The 27245-nt window shown below is 38.1% G+C and overlaps 1 protein-coding gene across 2 annotated transcripts; it reads left to right on the top strand.

The window, feature by feature from the left end:
* Positions 1-468: 468 nt before the first annotated feature.
* arhgdig (Rho GDP dissociation inhibitor (GDI) gamma) lies at positions 469-27104 on the top strand. Of its 2 annotated transcripts, none has more exons than XM_026947035.3 (6): positions 469-596; positions 12479-12655; positions 16823-16906; positions 20882-20958; positions 22621-22684; positions 23966-27104. In XM_026947035.3, the coding sequence occupies exons 2-6, from the start codon at positions 12484-12486 to the stop codon at positions 24169-24171; spliced, it is 603 nt and encodes a 200-aa protein (XP_026802836.1). In that variant the 5' UTR covers positions 469-596; positions 12479-12483; the 3' UTR covers positions 24172-27104. The 2 variants fall into 2 exon arrangements, with proteins under 2 accessions (XP_026802836.1, XP_026802835.1); XM_026947034.3 differs by lacking the exon at positions 469-596 and adding an exon at positions 5195-5605.
* The last annotated feature ends 141 nt before the right edge of the window (positions 27105-27245 follow it).

The following is a 27245-nucleotide window of genomic DNA, read 5'->3' as shown; positions in this document are numbered from 1 at the left end:
ATAGATAAACCTGTGCATTTTATATGATCATGGCTGAATCAGTGGTGTTTTCTCTATGCTACTGGATGACTGATTCCATGGGACTGTGATTAATTATAATTCATTAATCATTTTATTTGTGGTGAAATTGTAAAGTAAGTGAGTGAGCAATAGTAATATTATTAATATTATTATTATTAATTAACCAAATTACAAATATTGTATTAGTAGGTGTTTGGATTCGAGGAGGTTAGAGTGGAATATGTATAATTAAAGAAAGAAAGAAAAGCATGAGATTTGCAAAAAGACAGAAAATGAAAATCAAATCAAATAAAAATAAATAAAAACACAAAACAAGTAACACATGAGATTAGCAAAAAGACAAAATGAAAATAGAAAAAAAAACCATGATGTGATTAAGATTAGAGCTGAATGTAAACCTGTCTTGCATTAAGAGTTTAATGCAGATCTGGCGCTGGGTTTTGCAACAGGAGCAGAAGTTGAGCAGTAGCATTGTTCCGCCCTGTTACAGAAAAAAACTATTTCCTGCTGTGTGCACAAACCCGTCGCTCTGCTATTCGAGCTATTTGAGATCTGCAAGTCTCAACAGGACGAAGGTAAGAGATTTTTGGTCTAATTTTATGCAAAAATATATATCAAAAACTTATGTGTATAAAATACTTATTATATGCTGTGTGCATTAAATGTTATGCAAATTTATTTAGGGCTGAAGAGGGGAAGTTTTTTTTTAAGCTCATTCAAAGTCAGTGTACTAAGTTTCAGTGTAGAGAATTGTCTTCAGGGTTTTTGCACAGATGCATGCTTCTCCACTTTTAATAATCATGCCTATTTTTGCTGCATCAATCTTTCATTTTTAATTTGCACCTTGAATATTAAAAGATTTATAATAACTTGCTTTGACATGTATAATATGAATGTGACGATCCTGAACATCTTTTGCCCTTGATTATGATGCAGGAACAAAGTTTCTACTGCAGACTGTTAATATTATTAATAACATCTCTGTATATTTTTAAAGTGTTTAAAGTTTTAAAGTCTTTCCTAATCAGCAGGATGAAACTGTGTTTGCTGAATGCCAGATCAAACCACATCCGCTTTATACTTTTGAAACTGCTAGACTGAGATCCTGTTTTGACAAAAAACCACCATCGTTTCTTCTTAACGTTTAATGCAGACGGATAAAGGTACTAACGCATCAGTCACTGAGACTAAGACAGTTTTTAGCGATTTGAAAAATGCTCACGTCAGCAAGAAAACACTCCATGTGGTGCTGTTATAGGAAAATAATCAGTGTTGAAGCAGGGTATTGATTATTTGCCTGATTATTTGCCTGCCTTATTCCTCCGACCCTAAATCCATACCAACATGTTGTAGTTTTTATCCATGTATAGTTACATTAAACGTTGTGAAACGTCTGAGAAATAATGTAGTGTCGGAAAACTTAAATTTGCAGCTTTACCTCTGACTGTTGCAAAGCTTTGACACTGGAGACTCCTTCCAAAAAATGTTAAATTAACATCTCCTTACAGAAACACTTCACCATACCAATGATTACACACATAAAAAAAAAAAAAAAAATCTGTTTATAGCATGCTTTGGGACTTGATTCTGTTTCATAATAGAAGGACAGGTTTCTTTATGACACTTCCTCTTCCTGTATTTGTGGGTTAAAACCAAATATAAAAAAAAAACTTCAGGGTTGCCCAAAGTTTTGCATAATATATATCTTGTATAATGGTTTTATTGTTTATAATCTCACTTTTAGTGTTAAAACTTACCATAATTAATATCGTAAATTACAAAATAAAATGTCTTAGGATGTCAAAATTTCATCATTCCTCACTAATATAATTAAAACTTTTAAATATATTTCAACCAATGCAATTCTGCTGGTAAACCACTGTCGCATGGCATGCATTTGCGTATATTTGCATATATTTTATGATGCAATAACACTTGCCTGTCACAGCAAGATATTCAGCTTTTTTTTTTATATTTTTTTTTTACAACAACATTTGTAACTTCTAACAATGTATTGCTGTTAAAAAAGTCAACTGATTATAATTTGCTCTTAGTTTTCATTAATTATAAACTAAAATCCAGTTTTTTACAGCAGACTCTCTGATATTTTTGGTGGCTTCTCTGCTCACTGACCTTTTCGCCGATTGTTGATTCGAACTTGTAGTGTTTCTGCTGTCCTTCTTCATTTACATGCGTTCATGAAGAATCACCAGCATTAATGCAACACCACCTGCTTCGTCTGTTCAAGCAGAGACGACACACTTGTGAGTGCCTGAATCACATTTCAATTTGTTGACTACTTCGTATTTCTGAGATCTAAATGAAACGTAATATTCTTTCAGAAGGGTTTTATGTATTTTTGCGTGCATGACCCATCCCACATGTGAGGCGTTTATGGCTTTATTTCAGCCTCGTAATACAAGGAAAGTCGTTTTATGAAAGCTCATTTAACACCGATATGGTTTAAAGGGCTGGGGGAAGTTATTGTCTTTTCAGAGCTTCTGAGTGTTATAGTCATGAGCTGGTCATAGTTCATTAACCTCAGCTACAACCTGCTGTTCATGTTGACCTCTGGCCTTGCAGATAACTGGTTTGACTCAACTTCCTCTCTGAAACTTCTCCTTTAAAATGCAGAGTTTTGTCACAAAGCATTGGCTGCCTCTAAACAGGAAGTAGTAGAGTACCAAAAAGGAGCTCTCAGGTTTAGGGTTGCATAGCATCTCTTAAAAACGGAAGAAGCGTGGCTACATAAACCTCGCCATCCACTTTGAGTCACTTTGCACGTCTCGCCCATTCTACTCAAGGAAGCAAAGATATCAATGCTAATACTGACATTAGCAACTCTAGATTTCATAGATCTCATAGTGCCTGCTAATCCACCTGTCTGTAGCTGTAGTATTATCAGCATATCAGTGAAGATTTTTAATAATCTCCAGTTTAATCCCAGCGTACAGCAGGAATCGGTAGAGCTCTACAGTGTGACATTTTAATTTGCAGCACGAGTCATCTGAGTTTTCACTGCAGTGCTACAGGAGGATGTGGTGCTAACATCTGTAGAAGCTCACGCACATACATTCACACGCACACACACACACACACACACACACACACACGCACACATGCACACATGACTTCACGCATCCTTAACTGGTGTTAAATTTTTCAGGGTGTGTGATGGTAATGTTCTTCACCTCTACAGGCACATACATGTCTGATGGTATGTGAAAGAAATTGCCTTATAAAGAAATACACCTGAGGAACAAAAAAATAACCCTGATGCTCTGTTCAGCTCAAAATGATCTTTTTTTTTTAATTTTATTTTTAGCATTTTTTTAATGCACAATAAAATCTTTTTAAATCACATTTGCATTTACTGAGTGCAGCGGTTTGAGATGTTTATTTGGTGCTGATTAAGGGGAGGAGATTTAATGAATGAATTCACTAGATAGTGAATTTGAAAGAGAAAGATAGAGAGAGAGAATTCCTGCATGAAAGGTTGTTATCATTCATTATCATTTTTTTCAAAAGCATACCCAGTCAGCATTGTTGTGAAGGCTGGGACCTTTTCAGCGTTAGGAACGAATGACAGTCTTCCTTTTCAATACATTAGAACTGTTTACACAATTTTGTAATCTATCAGCCAACATGTTCCGCATCCAACATTTGCTTCATTAAATTTGGAAGACTAATGGAAGTCTATCTCACCTGAAATCCTTCTTTTCTGTAAATATACACCCAGAACACAATAAATATCTGTCCCAGATTGCGTCCAGTTCTTCAGAACCCATGTGGTTTAGGATACAGTGCGTATAAACGTGAACGTGGGATTGTTATATTTGGCGGCCATTTTGGAGCATCAGAATCACTTTTTACCTTTGTATCATGTATCACTCGTTCACACGAGCAAGTGACAAGTCTTTCGTGGGTGTGGCCTGTCCTGCGCTTTTTAGTTCTGATGAGAAATGGTCATAGCTATATATAGTATGTAGTGTATATCTTCTAAAGCTCCTTAATCTACTTAATGCAAATCAAATAACACACTAATCAGTGTGAAAAATTGGTTGTTTGATTGATGCGCTCTTCGTACTAGCTCCAGTCTCGGATTAGATTAGCAAAACAAGCTAGCTGTACTAGCTACGTACACACACCAGAGGCACCAATGATCTCTGCTACTTCTTTCCATGCTTTATTTTGCTTTGTAACATCTCTATACATATTTAATGAGAGGTTGTATATGACAGGATGAGACAATTATAAGGTTTTCATTAAACAGTAAACGTGTTGCAGGTAGGAACTAAAGTTGTGAGCAGGGAACTGAAGAAACATCGGACCACACATGCCATAGGATTGGTCCCAGGAATCAGTCTAGCCAATCGTTTGGATTTGCCGCTTGCCGTTATTGATGAAATCACGGCTCCGTTTCGCACACATACATAAAAAATTATTGGTCCCCTGTCGCTTTGTTGCTCGCGAGCGATAAAGTAGGTTTAGAAAAAAGGTTCCATCTGTCAACCTTAAGAGTTCCTTGGCTAGTTCCTCTCGGGAGCCCTACAAGGAAGTTAAAACCTTTAACCACCCAAAGTACGTTATTAAGGTCACGTCAAAAGGAGGGGCGTTTCCATGGTTCCCCCCAGTAGGCGGTTCTGCAGGTTGATAACCCCTGAGTGACAGATGACCCAGGGCGGGGCTTAGGAAGAAGAAAGACAAGGAGAAGTCAGTTTTATATTCTGCACAGTGCCTCAGGGAGGGAGGGAGAGAGAGAGAGAGAGACAGAGAGAGAGAGAGAGAGAGAGAGAGAGAGATGGAGAGAGGAAAGGGAGAGCAGAGATGGCAAAATAGAAAAACTGAAAAAAAAAGGAAAGGAATAACTGTAAGTGGACATGCAAAGAAATGAGAAATGAATACAGAGAGCATGAAAAGAGACACTAGGAAGCAGAAATGGATGAAGAGGTGGAAATAGGATAAAATATGAGAGAATGCAGACGGCATACGGAGGCTCTGGAGAATAGAGATGTGCAGGCAGGGTGGAGCAGACCTGGGGCTAAAGAATGTCAGGGAGAGGAGGAGTGTGTGGTGTGTGTGTGTGAGAGAGAGAGAAAGAGAGAGAAAGGGAGGGTGGGAGGGAGGGAGGGAAGGAGAGAAAAAGGATGAGATCATCGCAGTCTAATGAGTGATGTGGCGGAGGGTTTGCCGGTGAATCGATAGAGTCTGCAGACGGGAATAGCGTTCGCACGTTTGCTGTTTGCTTTTCTCCTTTCTAACCAACAAGCAGATCATTTGTGCATCCGTGCATCTGTTCACTCTTTCTTCCTCCTCTTTTTCCTCTTTCTTTCTCACTCTCTCCTCCACACCCAAAGCAAGGAATCTCTCACGCCCAGGTTCAGTGGCACTACCCAGGGATGCTTGCTTGATTCTTTTTTTCTTGCTCCTTTCTTGATCACTTTTTTCCACTTTTCTTGTGATCGTTGCTCTCGTTTCTGGGGGAAACGTTGCGAGACGATCATCGGCAAGATGTTGGGCTTGGACGTCTGCGAGTTTGGTGGACAGTTTCTCGAACTGCTCTGGTTAACAGTGTGCTACAGAGGTGAGCATCTGTTCATTTTTTGGGCATGTCCAGAATTCTTGAATATCTTAATCGTGTTTTGTTTAATCTTTGGGTAAATGTGCGAACGCCCGATTTTGCCTCTCACTGTGTAAATTAAAAGTGTTACCTTATGACCCGTGGTCACACCTGTTTTCTTAGACAACCTGGTGGAAAAAAGTCATGGCACGCTTCGATCGAAGTGACGACTTCTTCTGTGCGTCGAGACCCTTCCCTTTTCCTCTGAAAAAGTGGTTAAGGCAAGCAAAAGTGTCTTGATCGATAGTTTATTGATCTAGCAGCAGCCGGTGACATCATCGTCATGCCTCTTGCTTGCTTGTAATCACATGTTAGATCGGATCTTTGCTCTGCGGAGCTTCTTCTGCTTGCTCTAAAAGCTCGGATTCAGACTTGTATCATTAGATACCTCTCCCTCTTCTTGCTCTATCTCTCGCCTGCAGTGTGAAACGACTGTGCGTGGGAGGTAATGATGCGCAAAAAATCACTGCCTGCATGCATTAGGGTGTAAGTGGCCATGTATTTGGTTGTCTATTAGACAGTAAGCGTGAGTGTGTATGTGGAAGAGCGCTGCAGGTGGCAGAAGGGCGATTCCCCCCAGCACACCTCCCCTGTTGTTGGTGACACAACCGTTGATGGATGACCGAGCCTCTGAAGCCTGACACATGTTCAAGAGACTAAATCAATTAAATGGCATGTCGGAGGGAAAGGGAGCTCGAAAAGACGGTGCGTTCTTCCTCCCGAAGGGGAAAGCGCTATAAGCGTACGATCTGACGGCGCCATTTGATTTGATGGATGCTCCTCACCTTCGATTCAAATCCTAGAGTTGCTCTGAAATTTGTGGTTAGTGTTACAGAATCCATTCTCCATGAAAACATATCAAGTTGAACACATTCTGCAAATATATAGTTACAAAGAAGTGATATGGGTTTCCTGCCCGCTTGTTTTTTTTTTTTTTACTTATAAATAAGCACAGTCTTCTCTTTCTGACTGACAGCTCTAGATTCAGTGAGACCCTCCAAAGCTGTCCAGAATGCTTCGTTCATCAATAATGCAGCATATTAAACGTTTAGCTGGTCTGATGGATCGCTGGAGCTGAAGGGAATCGTATCCTGGACAGGAAATAGCAAGAGATCGTTCACAAAACCATAGCACTTGATATGATATCAGGAGTGGAGAGGAAGTGTTTCCAATCAGAGCAGGCTTATTGCTTTCTCCAGCGTCCTAGCATTACCCTCTCCGTTATATGAAATGCACTCTAAACTACACACTTTTAGACTTTTACAAGATTTGATTCTGCAACAAATGCAGAAAAACTATCAGACTATCTATTAGCAAACTCAGAACTTTGGGTCTTATCGCTTTGGAAATTTTCAGGTTTTGTTTAGCAACAAAAAAATTGATTTACTATGATCAAAATATAAAAATGCTAATTCATGTCAAGTTGTGCGACACAGTTAGTGGACATGTTGCAGGTGTTAGAAAAATCATATTTTAAAATGATATTTAAATGAAGTTTATGAGTGTGCTCATTCTTCTCGATAGCTGTGACGAGTTGGGATCCCAAAGGCGCATGTGCAATTATGCATCAGGTACAAAAGCAGTTCTTTAATCAGGCTCCTTAAGTGCTGTTGCTATGGAAGGTGAAAATTTGCAGTGAATATCTAATATAAAACCAGTATTACAGTTGTAAAATCTACTAATAATGTTGAGAAAATAAAATAGTTGGTAATAGTTGGTAGAAAATAACTGGTTTCCACAAATCTAATACCTGCCCTTCGGTCGTATTAATTTACACATAATATCTGTTCGGGAAGTGACTTTTTTCAGGTTGTGGGTGTGAAATGAATCTCTTTGCATGAACTCCATCCTCTATTATACACTTTTAGTTAAAAACATACCAATTTGCATATTCTTTCAGGGAAACACACAAAATGGATAAGATGTGTTACTGCACGCAGGTGAAAGACATCTTCGGTAGACTCAGCTTCAGTAGCTTGATTTTTTTTTGTGCATGTTATCAAGTTTGCACATTTTTTAAACATAACACTTTAGGAAACCTTTGTTTGAGAGTGTCACATTTCAAATATAGAAGAAAAATAGTCAAACGGTGGCCGAGAAGCTCTTTGCAAATCCTCATTTCCGTTTATTTGTCTGTTGATTTTGCTTCATGCTTTTGATTGTGGTCCTGCTGCCTGACACCCAAATTTCATTTTTAACACTTTGACATTCTATTTATTGGTTGATAATTTGTAAAATAGAGGCATATTTCACTTACGCCGGTATACACTCTTGTACACTACTTGTTCATCCTTAATGCAAAATGAGCCTCTGCAACACTGCTATTGCAGAATGCTGCAGTATGCACATGATTTTAGCAATCTCTGAATATTTTATTATTTGTTGTCATCTTGTTCACTCTCAGTAGCCTCCAGTTAAAGGATTCTTAAAACATTTTACATGAAGATTTGGTTATAAAACAATGGTATAATCATAATAATCTCAATATCTAGCTTTTTTATTTTATCACATAGCCCAATTTGATCAAAGACTCTTTTGAAGATTATGGCCCAAATATTCAAAGTGAGCCAATTTAAAATGCAGTGCAGATCTTCAAATATATTAGCATTGTTATTTAACTTGGCAGAGCCTGCATAATTTATGTAGCTTTACTTCCTCATTAATAAAGATGATGCTTCTTTAATGACCGCTGTGTGTGTGTGCGTGTGTGGGTGTGAGTGTGTGGGTGTGAGCATGCCAGGCTTTGGTAGCGTCAGTCACACTGCTCTAGCCTTCACACAGCTTGTACACTAACTAGCGGATGATGATATGGTCCAGCATTACTCTTACTACAAACATCAAAATCTTTTCGCTGTGCAGAAGTGACAATTTCTCTCTGTAAATTTGCACAGCCTGTAGTGCGTGTTGTAATTTGTGACAGCGCGCCTTGTTAGGAGCTCAGCGAGGGGAAAAAAATGGTTTCGACTTCACTCCAAATTGTCCAATTATCCCAAAAGTTTACTCAGAAGGACATGAAGCAGTTCATCTCAAACAGTTCACATCTGCAGGGGATTTTATTTGTACGAGAAGCTGTTTCACTGCTTCGGTTGTGTATTTTTTTCTTTTGATTTTTGCACGGATAGTTAACAAAATCGCCTAATTATGTACAGGATATTAGTTTAGCGTGCGTCATAAGGCCTTGCCTGAATGATGTGTTATGCCGCTGCGCTTAATCCACATCCTTGGGGTCGAGCTGAACAGCTGCAAGCGATCAATAGCAAATTTTATAAGAGTTCTCCAAGCTGGGATGTCCATCACTTCCTCATTAGTACGTTTCTGTAATGAGCACTGTGCTTTAGGATTATTTGATTGACAATTTTCTAGACATTTAAACATCAAATTGTGAATAAATTCCCATGTGTAGGTGCGTGTTAGAGTTACTCTTCAATTTAGTATCTTGATTTATACCACAGCGCTGTTGAATTTTGGATTCTGATTGGTCAGGAGGTGTTGATTCGTTTTCTCTAACAGCAGCGCAGCTGTAAATTGCAGATTTATATTAATGCGCTCGTTCTAATATGCAACGGCTCAATCACAGGGACTTGTACAGCAGGCGTTATATATAAACGGATTAAAAAACGATTAAAAATGTGAAATCATTGATACGTAAAGAGAAGTTTATTTAACGTTTATGGAAGGAGTCTCCAGTGTCAGAGCTTTGTAAGAGTCAGAGGTCAAGCTGTAACTTTTCTGACATCTTCAGGACAGAGGAGATTACGCCTTGCAGTTTCTCTGTAACACGACAAGCTGTGTTTGTTTGTCTTATTAACTTCAAGAGAGAAAACTTAGAGGCTGGTGAGGAAATGACTGTTTATAGTTTATAGCTGCTATAACTTAAGTGATAAGAGGAACTAACTTGTTTCCTAAAAGTTCCGCAACATTAAATGTAACCATATATGGATAAAATGTTCAATGTGTCATTCTTCAGTTAATTAAAAAAAAAAATACAGATTGCCATGGTAATCAACTTCAGGGTGGTAACAGTAACTCTGCTTCATCACACCACCCTGTTGTTGATTATTTTTCCATAACAGCATGACACAGAGTTTTTTATTTGTTCGTTTCTTACTTTTTTGATGATAACCAAACTACCTTCGTTTCCTTTCCGAAAACCCAAAATGGCAACACATTCTGTGTGATTTTAAACAGGACCCACGGCTATTTCCTCTTTTACTTTAACTATATTAACTTCTCCGGTTTCAGTTAAGATACTTTCCAGCACTGTATGAAATTTTCGAGCTGATTTTACTCTGCAGCAGTGTGTGTACTCAGGAGTTTGTAAGCGCTATCAAACCCAGAGGAAGGAAGTTGAGGTCGAGAATGAGATTCGTGTCTGCTGAAGAAGAAAAGAAGGCAGTATCGATTCAGGCAGATCATATTTTATAGCGTTGGCCTTCCATTACTACATCTGGCTTTGCATTACCGAGCTCGAATTTTCTCTCCTCGCTCACTCGGTCTTAATGTAGACAGACTTTCTCATCTTAGGACACAGAGGAAGGAGAAAGCATTTTAAAAAATCTTTTCTGAATTATTTTCAAATGGCAAAAAAAAAAACCTTATTAAGTGAAAAAAATCTTGAATATAGGCAAATTTATCTTTGTCATTAAGCTATATAATACTATTAAATGTTTTTCTAGACATATTTTATATTTTTTTATATATCACATATATATTTTTTATTTTTTGCAAGTGCTTAAAAATTACAAAAAATATCTAAAAACAGGTTTAGCAATAGTATTTGTTTTAGCATAATCCCTTAATAAGAAATATCACATAAATTCCCCTATATTCAAGATCTTTTTATTTAATATCAAGAATAAGTTTGACAGTGGGCGTGGTTTTCCACGTTACCATGGTGATTTAGCCACCGATTTCCTTTTTCAGTCAGGTGAAGTTTCTGTCTTCGTCATCAAGAAGTTGTCGGAGACTCACTCGCCCTCTACTTCCTTTCTTTTTCTTCTTCCGTTTTTATAGTAAGACGTTATTTAAGGGCAGTGATCATAAGGCTTAATGACCCTTACATAAGACTACATAAAGTCTTATTCCAACATACATCAAGTGTTGTAAAGAATTTTGATGTCGAATTGAACTATGTGACGTACACGTTTGTTAATATAATGTAGTGTTATTACACTTATTACACACGTGAGCTGGCTTACGTTATAACATCATGAGTCATATAACGGTTATAATGTGGCATAGCTCACCATATGAGGGCTAATTAGAAAATTTTACAAATGCAGTATCTCAATCTACATATACACCACACTGTCCTTTAGAGTCAGAGTCAAATACATCTCACTTTATGAGCTCATAATCGGTTAACTCTTATTGCCATAAGTTTTCATAAGAATGTTATAAATTGTGAAATAAAACTTGTGTTAGTTGAGAGAGAACACATAACCCTTTTATTACAATGTCATGGTGTTATCATGGGTGCTGTAAGCGGGAAATATGCATAACTGTTATAACCGTGTAATGATTGTTAGTGTTCACACCTCTACTATGTCATGTTGTTATAAATCAGGTTTTTCTGTCATTATTTCCACTACCGTCCAGAACGTCTTTAGGAAGTGTAACCTTTATTCCAATGAACATTCACTTGGCATTCTATGTCACTTCATAACCATTATATGACTCTGACATAGCAGAAGTGCACTGAGCTGCAAAGTCAGTCGTAATGACCGTGCCATAACCTTGTGTCAAAAAGAATCTGTCACTTGACTTTGAAATCGTCACTTGACTGTCACTTGAAATCGAAAAAGAAAAAAAATAGGCTTTATGAAAGGCACTCCTGCTTGACTTCTGCCTTTATACAGTAAATGTTTATGTAGGTTTGCGTCAGTTGTTATGAAGGGCTTATGAATCATTATGAACTCTTCTGAAGTAAAGTGCTACAGTTTTTATTTTTATTTTTTGGTTATTTTTATTTTTCTCAAAAAGAGATAAAGTGTGGCAGGGCACTTAGAAAAGATTTTTTTAAAGATTATGACTATTTTTTTTTTTTTATTTTCTTTGTCCTTGTTTTGGAAATTAGAAGGTCATATTCGTATAACTTTCACAGTGTTTCTCAAAATGTCATAAATATCCTGAAGTCCCTTTTTAAAAAAAAAAAAAATACATATTGGTGTGCTCATTAATTAATGATGTTAGTCTCTTCTGACTTTTTAAAATTAAGCTTTATCATGGTATGTAATTACGTAACTCCTGGTCCTTACTTAAATCAAATGGAAATCTGGAATGATGTTACGTATGCGCTGAGAGTGCAGCTGTTATCTAGAACATCATGCACTCTGATTTGTGTTAATTGATATGACAAATGAACGCTGTTCTGGATCATTACGCCGGAAGCAGTTTGCTGCGTCTTCACTCCTGTCTTCCTCTCGAGAGCAATGTAAACTGTCATAGCGTAACATGATTACCAGAACTGTTAGCTGTTACAACCAGCAGCTGGGGATTGTTCGCAGTAATAGTTAGCTGTTTCTCACACCGCAGTATTAATAAAGCCAGAGATGATTATGTCTCTCCGACGCTGAGATAAACGTTGGCCACTCCTGCTTACGGAGCACCTCCCGAAAGAACTGGATGGATATAAACATCTGATATCATTAACGATGGATAATGTGTCCCTCTGAGAAAATTAGGACTAATGGCTCTGGATATTAAAAGCAATGAATCTGTGAATGTGTCCAGTTTAGTGAAATTGAATTAGTTTGGAAAATTGGGCAGAAAACTCCACCATATCAACAATTACACGTTTTTTTCTTTGTTAAATAACAACATGTTGGTTTCCTGCAGGCCTCATGGCGGATAAGGAGAGCACGGTTCCTGTGACTGAGGAGGAGGACGAGCGTGATCTGAACTACCAGGCTCCAGCTCAGAAGAGCCTGCAGGAGATCCAGGAGCTCGATAAGGATGACGAAAGCCTGAACAAGTACAAGCAGACTCTCCTGGGATCAGGACCTGTGGTGTCAGGTTAGTGTGAGAGCTACTGTCCATCCATCCATCCATCCATCTATCCATCTATTCAACTATCCTTCTATCCGTCTATCCATCTATCCATCCATCCATCCATCCATCCATCTATCCAACTATCTATTCAACTATCCATCCATCCATTCATCCATCTATCCAACTATCTATTCAACTATCCATCCATCTATTCATCCATCTATCCAACTATCTATCCATCTATCCATCCATCCATTCATCCATCATTCCAACTGTCCATCCAACTATCCATCCAACTATCCATCCCTCCATCTATCCAGCTATCTATTCAACTATCCATCCATCCATCCTACTATCCATACATTCATCCATCTATCCAGCTATCTGTTCAACTATCCATCCATACATCCATCCATCCATCACCCATCCATCCTTCCAACTATCCATCCATCTATCCATCCATCTATCCACCCACCCATCTATTCATCTGTCCATCCATCCATCCATATGTCCATACATCTCCACATCCATGCACTCATTTATTCCCCCATTCATTTATCCAATTTCCCTCCATTTGTCTGTATATTAATAGTTCCCATCCACCCATTCATCGCAGCATCCATTCATCCATCCTTCTGTCCATACATCCGTGCATCCATCCATCCATCCACCCACCCATCCTTCCGACCATCCAGGCATCTATCAGTCAATTTATCTGTCCAGCCATACTGCCATCTCTCCTGTCATGCATTCATCGTTCCTTCCATCCATTTCGTCCAATTATCTTCCATCTGTCAGCACATCGATCTTTTATTCATTCATCTGTTACATCCTACAATCATTCATCCATCTATCCATCCATCCCTCCATCTTATATGTATTATACAATAAGCATTCTATTTCTATCTCTAGCTCAGACCTCACATAATCCTTTCCTGGTGCTTCTTTCTTTCAGTCTCTCCTGCATTCTGTCTCTGATCACTCATTCACCGCCTACATTTATGCAATAGACGTGATGTTCTTTACAGAGGAAGGCAGCCAGCGTTCTCTGTTCTGACTGCATATCAGATGGTGTATGTTCTGTTTAAGAGGAACAGCAGGAGTGCCGCTCCCAAGAGACTGTCTCCTAACACACACACACACACACACACACACACACAGAGAAAGAATGAAAATGAATATTATTATTTTTTATCAATCTAACAAATAAAGAGTGTGGCCAGACGGAAATACTCTATTTCAATTTCTGCAGGAAAAACGGAGAGCATGCTTTTATTCATAGCCTAAAGCCACAGTATAAATACTTTAACGATATATTCTTGTTGGCACGAGGCATCCATCTCACTTGATTAAGTCCCCCGTAATTTTTCCAGGCTATCAATTGGTGCACAGTGTGTTTTCTCAAATACAGCTTATGCATCAAGGGCATTTACGCAGCAACTCTACAGATTCATAAATGATTCACTCGTTTATTCTTGGCCAGGTTAATAATAGCGCTCGTTCAGTGGAATGACCCATGGCATTCGGTGATGCTCGTTTTGCGCGTTTGCTCTGGAAAAGCTCATTATAATGACCAATCAGGCTAAGGATGATTGGAGTGTTCCTTTTGAGCTCTATTTTTCTGAATCAGTCCTTCCCTTTCATCATGATTGAACATTTCAGTTGTGCCCCAACGATGCCCTTCATGTGATATTGCAAAATGGTGTGTGGGATTTTGATTTGATTCGATTAAAGCTTTTTGGGTTAATTGGAGCAGTCTTATGTCTGTTAACGAGAACTGAGAAGGCATATTGATGAATGTAAACGTATTTGCATTCCAAAACTGATCTGTCTAATTTCCTGGCAGAAATTTTTGTAGAGAAGTTCCTGGAATAAATCTGATGGGGCAAGATCATCAAGCATTTCTACATTTTCAGTGAGCCAGCCAGGAGTTCACATTCAAAATCAACTGGAAGACACAGCAACTATAAGGACTCCAGGAAGACTGAAAAAAAAAGTTAAAATTGACACAGAGAAGAAAAGATCACAGAATAATCTTGGTTTTAATCTTGCCCATGGCCAGAGTGGGACCGGAGTGGGGCAGAGAGGCCAACTGGGAACAACAAGCATTTGAATAATAAACCCAGTACTTGATACAGCTTAACAAACTTAACTAAAAAATGGGACAAAAAATTGATGAAAAATCTTTCATTGTTTCATCGTTCATAAATTGAAAAACCCTGAAGGTGTCTAGAAAAATGTTTGTGAGAGTCTAAAGAGTTTAACAGAGATATGCAGGAATATTTTATTAGTGTTCTCTTTATTTTAATAATTTTTCCCTTTTCATTCATTTCAGTTTGATGTAATTTTATGGAGAGGGGACCAAATCTGATGGGAAATATTTGCCATTTTTGGACTGAATTTTTAAAAAAATAATCTAAGCATCTTTGTACCTTTACTGAGCCAGCCAGGAGTGAACATTAAAGATGAACGGGAAGGCCGAGACACCAAAAAATGACAATCATAAGGCATCCAGATGTAAAAAATACGTCAAAAGTGACTCAGAGACAACCAGATCACTGAATAATCCTGCTTTTAATCTTGTTCCTGGCCAGAGTAGGACTTGATTCATTCTTGGAGTGTCTTTTCCATTTCTGGTTGTTTTAGCTAATTTCTGTTTTCACCCTGTGTGTAATTTAGTTTTATTGTAAAGAGATCTTGGGTATGAAAAACTTCATAGTATCCAACAAATAGTGCCTAAAGTTGTGGCATCAGTATATTATCACATACCACATATGAAACCCAAAAACTTGCACCAAAGAGCTCAAACGCTCTTACTTTGCTCTCAGGCATTTCCCTGATGAGCGACAACTCTGCAAATTCACCACAGCTCTTTTTGATGTCTATTAATTTGCCATCCGATTTTCCTAGGAGTAATATATGGACTGTGACAGAGCAATAAATCATCGTGGGTGGCCGATGCCATGTGCTTTTGCGTATGAACACGTCCATGGCTGGTTCTAAGTATCGCTCACATCAATAATGCAGCGTTAGTGTGAGCCCAGACATTCATTAGAAGAGGTTTAAATCTCCTGGAGGTTATATCGGCTAAACCGTACCGCGGGTCCCTGTAGAAAGCATAGAAATAATCCGAAATCTGGAAAGTAAGCATCACAAAGTGCCCAATTAAAGCGACACACTAGCTTTGCAGGCTCAGGACGCTCTGTGCAAGGAAAGGAAATTAATCTGTCCAGATTTAAAGGTGGTTTGACTTTTCTTAAGAGTGGATGATGCTAAAATAAAAACAATAATGCAAATTGATGCAAATTTGCTTAAGAAACAGAGCTTGCGTGTGTAAATTAGTACGAGTGAAGGGCAGGTATTAAATTTGTGGAAGCCCATTTCTCTCAGTTAAGCACAAAATTTGTATTGTATTTCAACAAAGATTTATTGATCTAAGAGTTAGATAATTTTGCATCATCCTCAATGATGAATGCATCTCTTTCCAAAACACTGTGTGTATAAATGAGTTCCCTTTTTTTTTTTCTTTCTTTGCTTCACACACACCCAATTTGAGGCTTATCTCAGCTGCCAGGACATTGTGATGAATGTATGGAGGAGTTTAGGGAACTCCCATTGCAGCAAAAACACACCCGAGTGAGCTGGGTGATGTGTGTTACAGATCTGTGTGCTCGGTTGTTTTATCACTGTTCCTGCGAAATCTAAGATGCGTCAGTGATTTCGGAGAACATTAAAGGAATACTCTGGCGTTTTTCAACCTGAACTCTATCTACTGTGTCTGTAGCGTATGTGGGATTATTATAGACGAGAATCTCAACAGGTTTCTCTGCAATGAAAAAAGAACAGGAAAGACTTATATAAATTCATTCTTTCATTCTCATAAATAGTTCCAGATTTAAACTTACAGCCTATATTTTCACTTATATACAAATACATTTGACTAGAGTTCAGGAAACTGGTCTAAAGAAACGTTTTAACAGAATTCAACAACCCTTAGACTTCCATTGTTAGTGATGTTTTGAGTAAATATATTTAATTTTTTTGTCTAAACAGGGAAATTCATGCTACATATGCTGTGGATAGAGATAAGTTAAAAATTCACTGGAGTATTTCTTTAATATGAGTCATTAATGTTAATGATCAGTGGATGAAGAGTGATTCACTATCTGTGGACTTTTCTTTCCATCGCAGATCCCAATGTTCCTAATGTTCAGGTGACGAGACTGACGCTGATGTGTGATCAAGCTCCTGGACCCATCACTATGGATTTAACAGGTAAGAAAGACTTGATTATGCAATCAACACCCCAGTGTGTTATTATACATATGACTCTATGATTTTTTTTTTTTGGTAATATATGTCAAAAGTCTTCTTCTTTTCAGCTGAAAGCGACAAGGAATAGAGGACAGGACAATCTGAGTCAATATCAGACATCAATTACAATTAAAGCTTTATATTATAATTATCCATGTGTTAAACTTTGAGTGGAAAAATATAGCAAATTGTCAAAACACTTTGAAAAATGGATATTCAGATAGATTAACAGAATCAAAACCCTGGAATTATAAGGTTCTATCTGATTTTTTGGCTAAAATAAAATGAATAAATGTAATTAATTTAAATAAATTAAAATCTGTATTTAAATGAATAAAAAAGGCTATGTTCCACTAAATATACATGAGAATCTTTACACCAAAATATCACCAGTAGCATATAAAATATAATACAAATACAGTATAAAGTTTATATTAAGTATTATAAACAATAAATAAATACATAAATAATTACAAGATCTCAAAATAAATATATAAAGTATTATTGAAAATAAATAAATAATTATTAAATAAATTATTCCAAGATATCAAAGTATTGATGGTGGTTGAATATAATTTTTATATAAATAATGTGAATATATATGTATATTGAATATAAATACATTTTGTAACATAAATTTATATTTTGATTAATCAATATTGAAATCTTGGTAACAATAATGCTTTTTTTTTTTTTTTTATCATCATCTGAATGAAATCTTGTCTTAGTTTTTGATAACTGTCTTGGTGGTGGCCCAATAATAATAATTTTTATTTCAAAATGGTTTCATTCCGTTACACATCCTGATTTGCATCAGCGCACACACACACCAGAAGTGCACCAGTTTTCTGCTCTTGCGGTGGCGCAGGGCCCTACCTGAGTCCGTCTGCTCGGCCGGCACGGCGCATTTTAATGAGCGCTCTGGAGGGATGATGTCATTCCTCAGGAGACCAATCCCATACCGGCAAGCCACGTGTGGGCGGAGCCATGCACCACAAATCAATCACACACCCCTGTGGGCTGCTTTGTACCTGAGGTGTGGCAGGGGGCAGATGAAGGATTGCTGACGCTTTAGTTTTTGGCCCCCCCGAGGCAGTCCTCGGCAGGTGAAAGGTCACCTGGTTGCTAGGCAATCATATTCAGAAAAGAGAAGCACATCTATAACAGCAGAAAGAATTACAAGGGGATTTGAGATTTCAGCTGTGAGTGAAAACAAGAAGTGAATCTACGCCTGGCGCAACGCTCATGCCGGAAACACGCTCATTTGACTTCCTCTTCAGTATAACTGTCAATGTTACGCTAGAGCTGAAGGTTTTAAAATTTACTTCTGCATACAGGCATGAGGGAAAAAAACAACACAGACGGGCTTTGGAATCATATCTGACTTTATTGCGTGTCACTTTGCCCAAGAATGGATCTGTGAACACAGGGGTGGGCGATATGACAATATAATATTTATATCATAATAAATTATGTTCAGTACTTTCAGTATTATAAAATTGTAATATTTTTAATGGTATTAAATAAACGTAGCAGCGATATCACGGATTGTCACACAATAACATATACTTTTTTAATAACATTAAGAAAACTAAGAGGAGAATAACGTTAAGGAAATCTGCAATATTTATACCATTAAAGGTGCGGTCAGTGATTTTTAAGTTATAATATTAGGTGAAATTTCTCATCACATTCTGGCAGTTGTAATAAAATATAATAACATCAGTGTCTTTCAAAACCTGGACTGTAAACACATTTGAATGAAATTACCCATCCTGAGATGTACACGTGTCAACTGAATAATGCTAACACAACGTCCGAGCTCTTTCCACAGAGTGGTGAACATGTCAGAAAGGTGCATTGTATAGCTGACAGTATAGTTTATATAGATTATATTGATGGTGTTGCTTTTTAAAAGCCATGCCAGAGGGCCGAGTGAAAAATAAGCAGTATTGTGAAGTGAACACTGATACACGCTGGGCTGCTTGTCACACACTAAACCCTCCGTGTGGGATTTCCATCTCCAGAAGACAGACTACATTAGTAAGCCGTGATCCGGCGCAGTCAGACACTCTGAGAGCGATGCTCTAAGTGACAGCCGATGAAGGGGGCAGCTGGTGGAATGGAAAACATCCGCAGGCGTTCTGACAGATGTAGCTGAGCTGATTGTTGGAGTGTGTGTCAGTGGACGAGGTGTGTGTAGCTGTGTGTAGCTGTGTGTGTAGACGGCGCCGCGGGTTTCACAGGCCCTCACCGCTGCGATATGGCCTCGGCTCAGCTGATGTACGGATTACAGCAGCTGGAAGCATGTCCTCATCTCACGGCCCTTAATTGAATCCTTGGAGCGAGTCCACGTCTGAGCACCTGAATATTTCACAAGAATAAAGGCAGGAAAAGCCACTGTGATGACGCTCAGCGCTCCCGCAGTATAGTTTTTGTAATTCACATGTTAGGACACCTGAGGACACGTAGCAAAGCTGCGATTCAAACCTCTGGATATTTGCATGTGTACTTCTTTTCCAACGTGTCCCTGCTTTTCACTTACCTCCCCACTTTTCACACCTTTCCCTACTTTTCATGAGTCCCCACTTTTTTTTATGACTCCCTGCTTTTCATGTGTCTGTTATTTTCACACATGACCCTGCATTTCACGTGTCCCTGCTTTTCACGTGTCCCTGCTTTTCTTGTGTCTCTCTTGTTCGTGTGTCCCCCTTTTTCACATGTCCCTGTATTTCATGTGTCCCCGCTTTTCGTGTTTCTGTTTTTCACGTGTCCCCACTTTTCACGTGTCCCTGCTTTTCACATGTCCCTGCTTTTCACATGTCCCTGCTTTTCATGTGTCTCTGTTGTTCATGAATCCCCACTTTTCATGTGTTACTACATTTTTTTCATGTGTTACTGCATTTCACATGTCCCCACTTTTCACATGCCCCTGCTTTTCACATGTCTGTTTTTCATGAATCCTAGCTTTTCACATGTTCCTGCTTTTCACATGTCCCTGCTTTTCACGAGTCCCTGCATTTCATCTGTCTCTGCTTTTCTTAAGAATCTTATAAACAGAAAAAAGAATAATCACTGTTAAAAATGTTAAAATAAAACAGGTTTTCATGTCAGTGTTCCCATTAAGTGCTGAGCTCTGGAAGTTACGTCACATCATCGCCATTACAAAGTCACGTGTTAGGATGTTCTAATGTAGGTCAGCCTCAAACGCAGGTCGTGGTAGATCAGTGGTTAAGATGTTGCGCTACTGCTCAGAAGGTTGTGACTTCAACACCTGGCACTGCTGAGCTGCCACTGCTGGGCCCTTGAGCAAGGCCCTTAACCTTCAGCTGCTCAGTTGTATAAATGTTGGTTGCTCTGAATAAGTGCATTTGCCAAATGCCACAACATATGACACTTATGTTTTAACAAACATCCTTATGTCACCTGTGACTCAGATGTTGATAGCAAAATTGAAGACAGCAGGCATTATGTAATGTAGGTTTATGTCGGCTGTCATTAAAGGCTTATGTATGTGTCATGTAGCCCTATGAACACTCCCCTTAAGTACAATGTTACCACGTTTTTGTTTTTTTGTTTTAATAACATTACTAGATCGTCTTCCATGATATCCCCATTGTTTCGCTTGCAATCTCTTTATCATTCCTCTGCCTCTATTTTCCAGTCCATCTCAGCTCTCTCAGAATCCATTATAAAGCACTTAGAGGCAAATTCGAGTGATAAATTGATAACAGCAGTCGCTCTGTTGGAAGGAGGCTTTTTACTCTGAACCCAACTGAACCCTGAGACGCACTCGCAAAGTCGAAGCCTAGCGTTTATTATAAAGCTATCGATCTCTGATCTCTGATCTCTGTTCTCTTCGGCTTAGGTTACTACAGATGGAGTTCGAGTGATAGCACTTATAATCTGTTTTTCATTTTTTCTTTTTTAATTTAGGTGACCTTGAGGCTTTGAAGAAACAGAGCTTCACCATGAAGGAGGGCGTGGATTACAGAGTGAAGATCCACTTTAAGGTGAACCGGAAAGATGATCAAAAACATGACTGGTTCTATAATTAGCATTTTCAGTACATCGTGTGCACATTGCTACTGATTTTACATCCATTTTCAGCATTGTTGAGGTACATTTTTGTTGTTCTAGTTAAAAAGTGACCCTCAAAGGTACAACAGTTAGGTCCAATTAATTTCCCATGATTAAAGGTACAAAGAAGTTGAGGGTACAACTGAATTGACAGAGGTTTGTACCTTAAAGTACCTCAATTTTGAACCTTTTTACAGCGAGTCTCATGAGTAAAGAGAAAAGGAAAAATCTATAGAACAAATTTAATGCCGAAATCCTCCTCAGTCCTTAGAGGAAAAATCCGCCCTGAATGACTTGCATATTAATCTTTCTAATTAACATGTGATCATCAATGGCATGTAAGATTTATTTTTTAGTTTTTTAGTTTAAACCTCTTTCATGGACAAGTTGCTCTTCAGTCAGTGGTTTCCTACATTACCCACAATGCCATTCGACTACCTGCTGATAGCAGTGCAGTGAGATTTAGCCCTTGGTTCATTTCTGCCTAAAGAGAGTGATGCAGCGGCGCTTTAGTCCTATAGCATGTCCAGCTCTTTCAGATCCTCATCTGTACACTCTGCTCAAACAGATCAGCTGCTAAAGCTTCAACTTTCACGCTAACACCGCCGTCAGGACAGGATACAACTGCTAACTTCTCACAGGAACAACGAAAATACAGCACCAACCACTAAACACATCAGAAATATTTCAGTATAAACATATTTAATGTGTTTCAGGGTTTCCTTTAAAACTCCTCAGCAGAAAGGACAGAAAGCCCTTGTCTAAGCTTCAGCTGTCCAAAAATCACATTCCATAAATATTTCAGGTTGCAAAATTAGACACAAAGCCACCTTTCATAATTCATTTTTTTTTTTTAAAAAGTATTTATTCTAAATGGTTCTTTGGCGTGTTGCTCATTAGATATGCTAGTCACAGTCTGTGCAGGAATGTTTGAAATCTCAGAAATAGATAAGAGAAAGATTAATTAAATTCATTTCTGAGATATTAAAGTGAACCTTGGTTTGCCAGATTGGAATGATGTATTATCAATTTCCAACCTGAGCATAAATAATACATACACTATATTATATTAACCAATACATTGCCCTATCCTAGATTAATAATTTAAAGAAGGGACAAGACGCCAGATCTGGCAACCTCAATGTTAATGTCGCTTAGGAAGAATCCTTTTGTATCAGTGAACAAGAGCAGCACTGGTTTGCCAGATTGGATGTTTTTTGTCAGACTGCGATAAATTATATACTATCAGCCCAAGCCCATTTCCCATCTTGGTTTGATAATTGGTGGAGCGGACCAATAGACACTAAACTTGGCAACCCTAAATTATTAGGATAACTGTGATTGAGCCCTCTGGTGGCTAAATTATGGCTCTTCTAAAATAAACACACACTCGGAACAATCAGTACAACACAATAAATACAACACAGCAGTTGTAACAACTGCAGGCATGTTGTGTGGAACATACAGTAAACAGCAGCACACTTCTGCAGTAGTGTGTGACTGGTAAAGTCTTATCACCGCAGCTATCATAGAATAAACATAAATAAATGTAAATGTAAATTAGGTTCATATTACTGTATGTTTTGCCCCACCAGGTCAACAAGGAGATCGTGTCTGGGCTGAAATACGTGCATCTGACCTACAGGAAAGGAATTCGAGGTAAGGGCATGAACATGGATTCTGAAAAGTCTAAAACTGTACAAGTATAACATGTATTACTCAAATGCTATTACGCTCAGACTTTAAATCTGCTAAGGCATATTTGGTGTGGTATCCACTGTAAACACATATTGCACATATTGTAATAATAATAATTATTATTATTATTATACTGTTCAGTTTGTATTTATTGTACATACTGTATTTTTCACATCTGGTAAATATTCATACTTAATATCATATCATCCATACTTGCATTCTTCATTAAAATTATAAAAATGTCATTAAACAGCGGCAAAAGGCACAAAAACATGCTTACGATGTTACCCTCTTCAAGAAACCCAGATTCTGTGAACATACAAATTACAAATGCCTCCAACCCTCCATGCCCCGCCCCTTTCCTTCATTCTAGTCTACTACATTATGTGATGTAATAACACACTAACTCAGATTTTTCCACCAAGGTTTTCAGTTCTGTTTCTTAACAAATGTGGGGAAAAACTCAGAGATTTCACACTTTTTACATTTTGCATATCCAAGTATATTTCATTAAAAGGTTATCAATAAATCTTAAAAAAAAGTTTTACAAAGTTTACACAGACTCCCACATATGGACTCAAAGACACACCCACATCCCCATCCCAAGGCACGCCCACTCTGAGGTGCACTAATTTCCATATATGGACTCAAAGACACACCCACATCCCCATCCCAAGGCACGCCCATTCTGAGGTGCACTAATTTCCATATATGGACTCAAAGACACACCCACATCCCCAGCCCAAGGCATGCCCATTCTGAGGTGCACTAATTTCCATATATGGACTCAAAGACACACCCACATACCCATCCCAAGGCACGCCCACTCTGAGGTGCACTAATTTCCATATATGATCTGACAGACACACCCAAACATTTCTATCCCAAAGCACACACATACAGAGGTGCTCTAATTTCCATGTATGGATTTGAAGACACACCATCAGTCCCACCCCAAGTCACGCCTACTCAGAGATGCTCTAAATTTCATATTAGGACTCAAAATACACCCATATTCCTATCCCAAAGCACACGCACGCACGCTCACACACACACACACACACATACACACACACACACCCAGAGGTGAACAGATGTGCACTAATTTCCATATATAGATTCCAAGCAACACCCACTCATAGACACTCCATATTCCATATATGTACCCAAAGACACGCCCACATTTCTATTCAGGACCTTACTGGCACTGAGCATCCGCTTTTAATTATTCTTTTCGCACAGTGGATAAAGCCGTGTACATGGTGGGCAGCTACGGGCCGCGGGTGGAGGAGCACGAGTTCATCACTCCGGTGGAGGAGGCTCCCAAAGGCATGATCGTCCGAGGGAGCTACCACATCAAGTCCTACTTCACGGACGACGACAAGACGGACCACCTGTCCTGGGAGTGGAACCTGCAGATCAAGAAGGATTGGGACAGCACCGAGTAAACGGGCTGCGTCCCAAACGCACCTGCGCCAGGTGCACAGGGCCTAGCGCATGTAGGAAAGGCGCACGGAGAATGGGGTTTGAATCAGGGTTGGGTTCAAAAATGGCCGAGAGTCAAATCGATGCAAACATACAGTACTTCAAAGGGATGTTAATGAAATACAACACAACACAAAGCAAGACATTAGCCGGAGACTCATTTGCTAAAGAACATGCTGTATAAACGACAGAGATAAATTCCTTGTGCCCGTACGTACGCTCAGGTTAGTCCGTGTCTCTCTGAACTGTAAAATGTGTGTAATTATGATGTCTGTAATTCTTGCGATGCATTTAAATAAGTTCCTGCCGGAGCTCGAGAGCAGAACCGTGCATGCCTCAGTGTGAAGCGATTGTGCAAGTGGCTAGAATTCTGTCCTGACGCTGTAATCAGACGTTCGTGAAAACCGGCTGGGTCCAGACTTGCGTTCCAACACTGGGTTTAACACGCCCTTGTCGACTTCCCCTAGTGCGTAGGGAGGAGTGGAAATTTAAAAACAGAATGCACTTGACCTTGAAGCACAATGTAACTGAGCTACGACCTATGTACTGCTAAATCGACTCGCTAGCTAGCTAACGGAGTAAATTTACGTCAGGTGTCAGGTATGGATGCAATATTGCGCGATATAAAACACAATTTGAAGGGAAATCTGATATATGGCCATACATGAACATACACTCTGAGGGAAAAAAGTTAAATTAAAAAAAAGTGACCCAACAATTGGGGCTTTATGTTTTAGAAATTCAAAGAATTTCTTTAGACATTGAGAACCATTCATCATTCAAAGAACCCTTCATACATCATAAAGTACGGGACATATTACATACAAGTTATGTAGAAGTGATAGTGATGTGTCATTTGCAGACGAGTCGACTCAAAGAATCGACTCTTTTAGCTGAAGGCTGAGAGCCGACTCAAACGCGTAAGCCATTTTTTTCTTCTTTTTTTCCTAGGCAAGACATTACTTCCACAGTGTAATTTACTTTCTTTGTAACATCTGAGTCGTTCGCTAGCGTCAATTCATCTTCAGGAATGCGGTGGATTTGTTAATTAAATCAGATATAACTTCTGTGTCGTCTAAACACCATGTGAGTGTCTTCTTACATTTCCTACATCATCATTATATTTAAAACTATTTACATAGTTATACAAAGAACCTAGGAACATATACATAGAACCTTTTTTTCCGAAATAGTGTACATACAATAAATAAATGTTGCTAACGTAAATGTAGATACAATTCATGTATACTGTATATATGAATAATATAAGGATGATATATGGTTTAATACCGTTTACACATATGGCTCATCTCCTTTTTTATTAATATTATCAGACATAAGTTTGTTGTAAAACACCACTTATGTCCAGGAAAGTTGATTTTACATTTTCTTTTAGCTGATCTGATGTTTTGTGTTTTTTTTTTCACTCATATATCTGACACTAGATTTATACTCAGGGCAAGTAATTAAATCAGTGAAAGTCTGCAGAATTTAGAAAATGACTACACCCAAATTAACACAATTATAATTCTAGTTTTAATTTTAATTCAAAATTCAACCCGTGTATAAACATCATATGTTGTCATACATTTTGGAACACATGGTGTAAATAAATATCCCATATTTGAACATATTTAACATATTTTCAACACATATACAGTCGAGTGCAAAAATGTGCATATTCTGAAGACGAATAATGCTCAAACAGTGTATGTTAAGATATTAATAGTGAAAAATAATATAAAATAAAATGAATTCCCTTGTTCTCATCACTATCTTACATACATTTTCTGGGTGAAAAAAGGAGGAAAATGTACTTTTGCACTCAACTGTATGTGTCATTTAGTGGAACTCCATATATGGCCATATATCAGGTTTCCATGGGAGACATCAAATATTATATTTTTTGAAATATTATATAATCTATCGCTCCTGTTTATATTTATAACCAGCTTCATCCTGCATTTTTTACATGCCATCACGTCTCAGTGCATTCTGGGTAAATTCCGCTCCTGAACCTGACACCGACGTCCCCTCGACTTTCAGGAGTTGAGAGTTCATCGGACAAAGTATTAAATGGCTAGGAAGTCTCCAAGGGCACATTAGAAACAATATTGGAACGCAGCCCAGTGCTGATTTTAGACGAAGTAAAGTGTGCTAAATTTCACTCGTGCCAGAGTTTTTCCAGGTTAACGCTAGAATTAAATCCACACAAAATCATTCCTTACAATCCAAAGCTTTTGTCTGCCTTCTTTGCTCTTGCAGCGTCGAGGAGCTTCTTATATCTCTTCACCTTGATGATACTGTAAAAAAAAAAAATCCCATTTTTCATTAAAGTGATCATGTACCTCTGTGTGGCCTCTTCATGTCATAAATCATTAAATCCACTATGAATAGAAATGGTCACATGTGCCAAGCTGTGAAATATTCCATGCTAAATCAATCACATGACTGCAGAGGACAACAGTTTAAAAAGAGAAGTGTTAAAGAATATATAAAACATGTAATGATATGAATCAGTCTTTTTTTTTTTCTTGTAAATGTGTCCACAGTCAAAAAGTAAATATCTCTTCAATTAAAAAAAAAAAAAACAGATTATACCCCACATGCTTTTCTAAAATGGCTGTAATTACATCACTATTTTCATAACTAGATGTAATCCTGAATATCTGAAAACTGCATGTTCATTTTTTATGCAACTTTAACACCTTAAAAGTTTTTTTTTCATTCTCATCTGTAGAAGTATTGAAAGCAGGGATTAAGTGATGGTATGAGTCTGGTCTTTGGCTTGTGATTTCATGGCTAAAAGATCAACATTCAAGATTTACTGTACATCTTTTCATGCATCTTGCATTTTTACAATAAAGTCAACCAATAAAGCTTGGCTTCATCTGTGCATCTTGTATTTTTAACTGCAGTGTGGAGAGATCACATTTTGACAGCCATGTGTTTGTTATAAATATATCATAATTTATCTAAGAATTCTTGCACAAAATTATTATTATTATTATTATTAAAAAATAATAATATGACACTT

The sequence above is a fragment of the Pangasianodon hypophthalmus genome, chromosome 13, assembly GCF_027358585.1.
Source record: "Pangasianodon hypophthalmus isolate fPanHyp1 chromosome 13, fPanHyp1.pri, whole genome shotgun sequence".
In the NCBI taxonomy this organism is placed as follows: Eukaryota; Metazoa; Chordata; class Actinopteri; order Siluriformes; family Pangasiidae; genus Pangasianodon; species Pangasianodon hypophthalmus.
This window is presented reverse-complemented; position numbering and strand designations above follow the sequence as displayed.

What these genes read in the sequence shown, in the direction of transcription:
- arhgdig (XM_026947034.3), top strand. Translation starts at nt 5,533, where the DNA reads ATGTTGGGCTTGGACGTCTGCGAGTTTGGTGGACAGTTTCTCGAACTG. An exon ending in ATCAGGACCTGTGGTGTCAG is followed by an intron (nt 12,656 to 16,822) that starts GTTAGTGTGAGA and finishes TTTCCATCGCAG; the next exon opens with ATCCCAATGTTCCTAATGTT. An exon ending in CTACAGGAAAGGAATTCGAG is followed by an intron (nt 22,685 to 23,965) that starts GTAAGGGCATGA and finishes CTTTTCGCACAG; the next exon opens with TGGATAAAGCCGTGTACATG.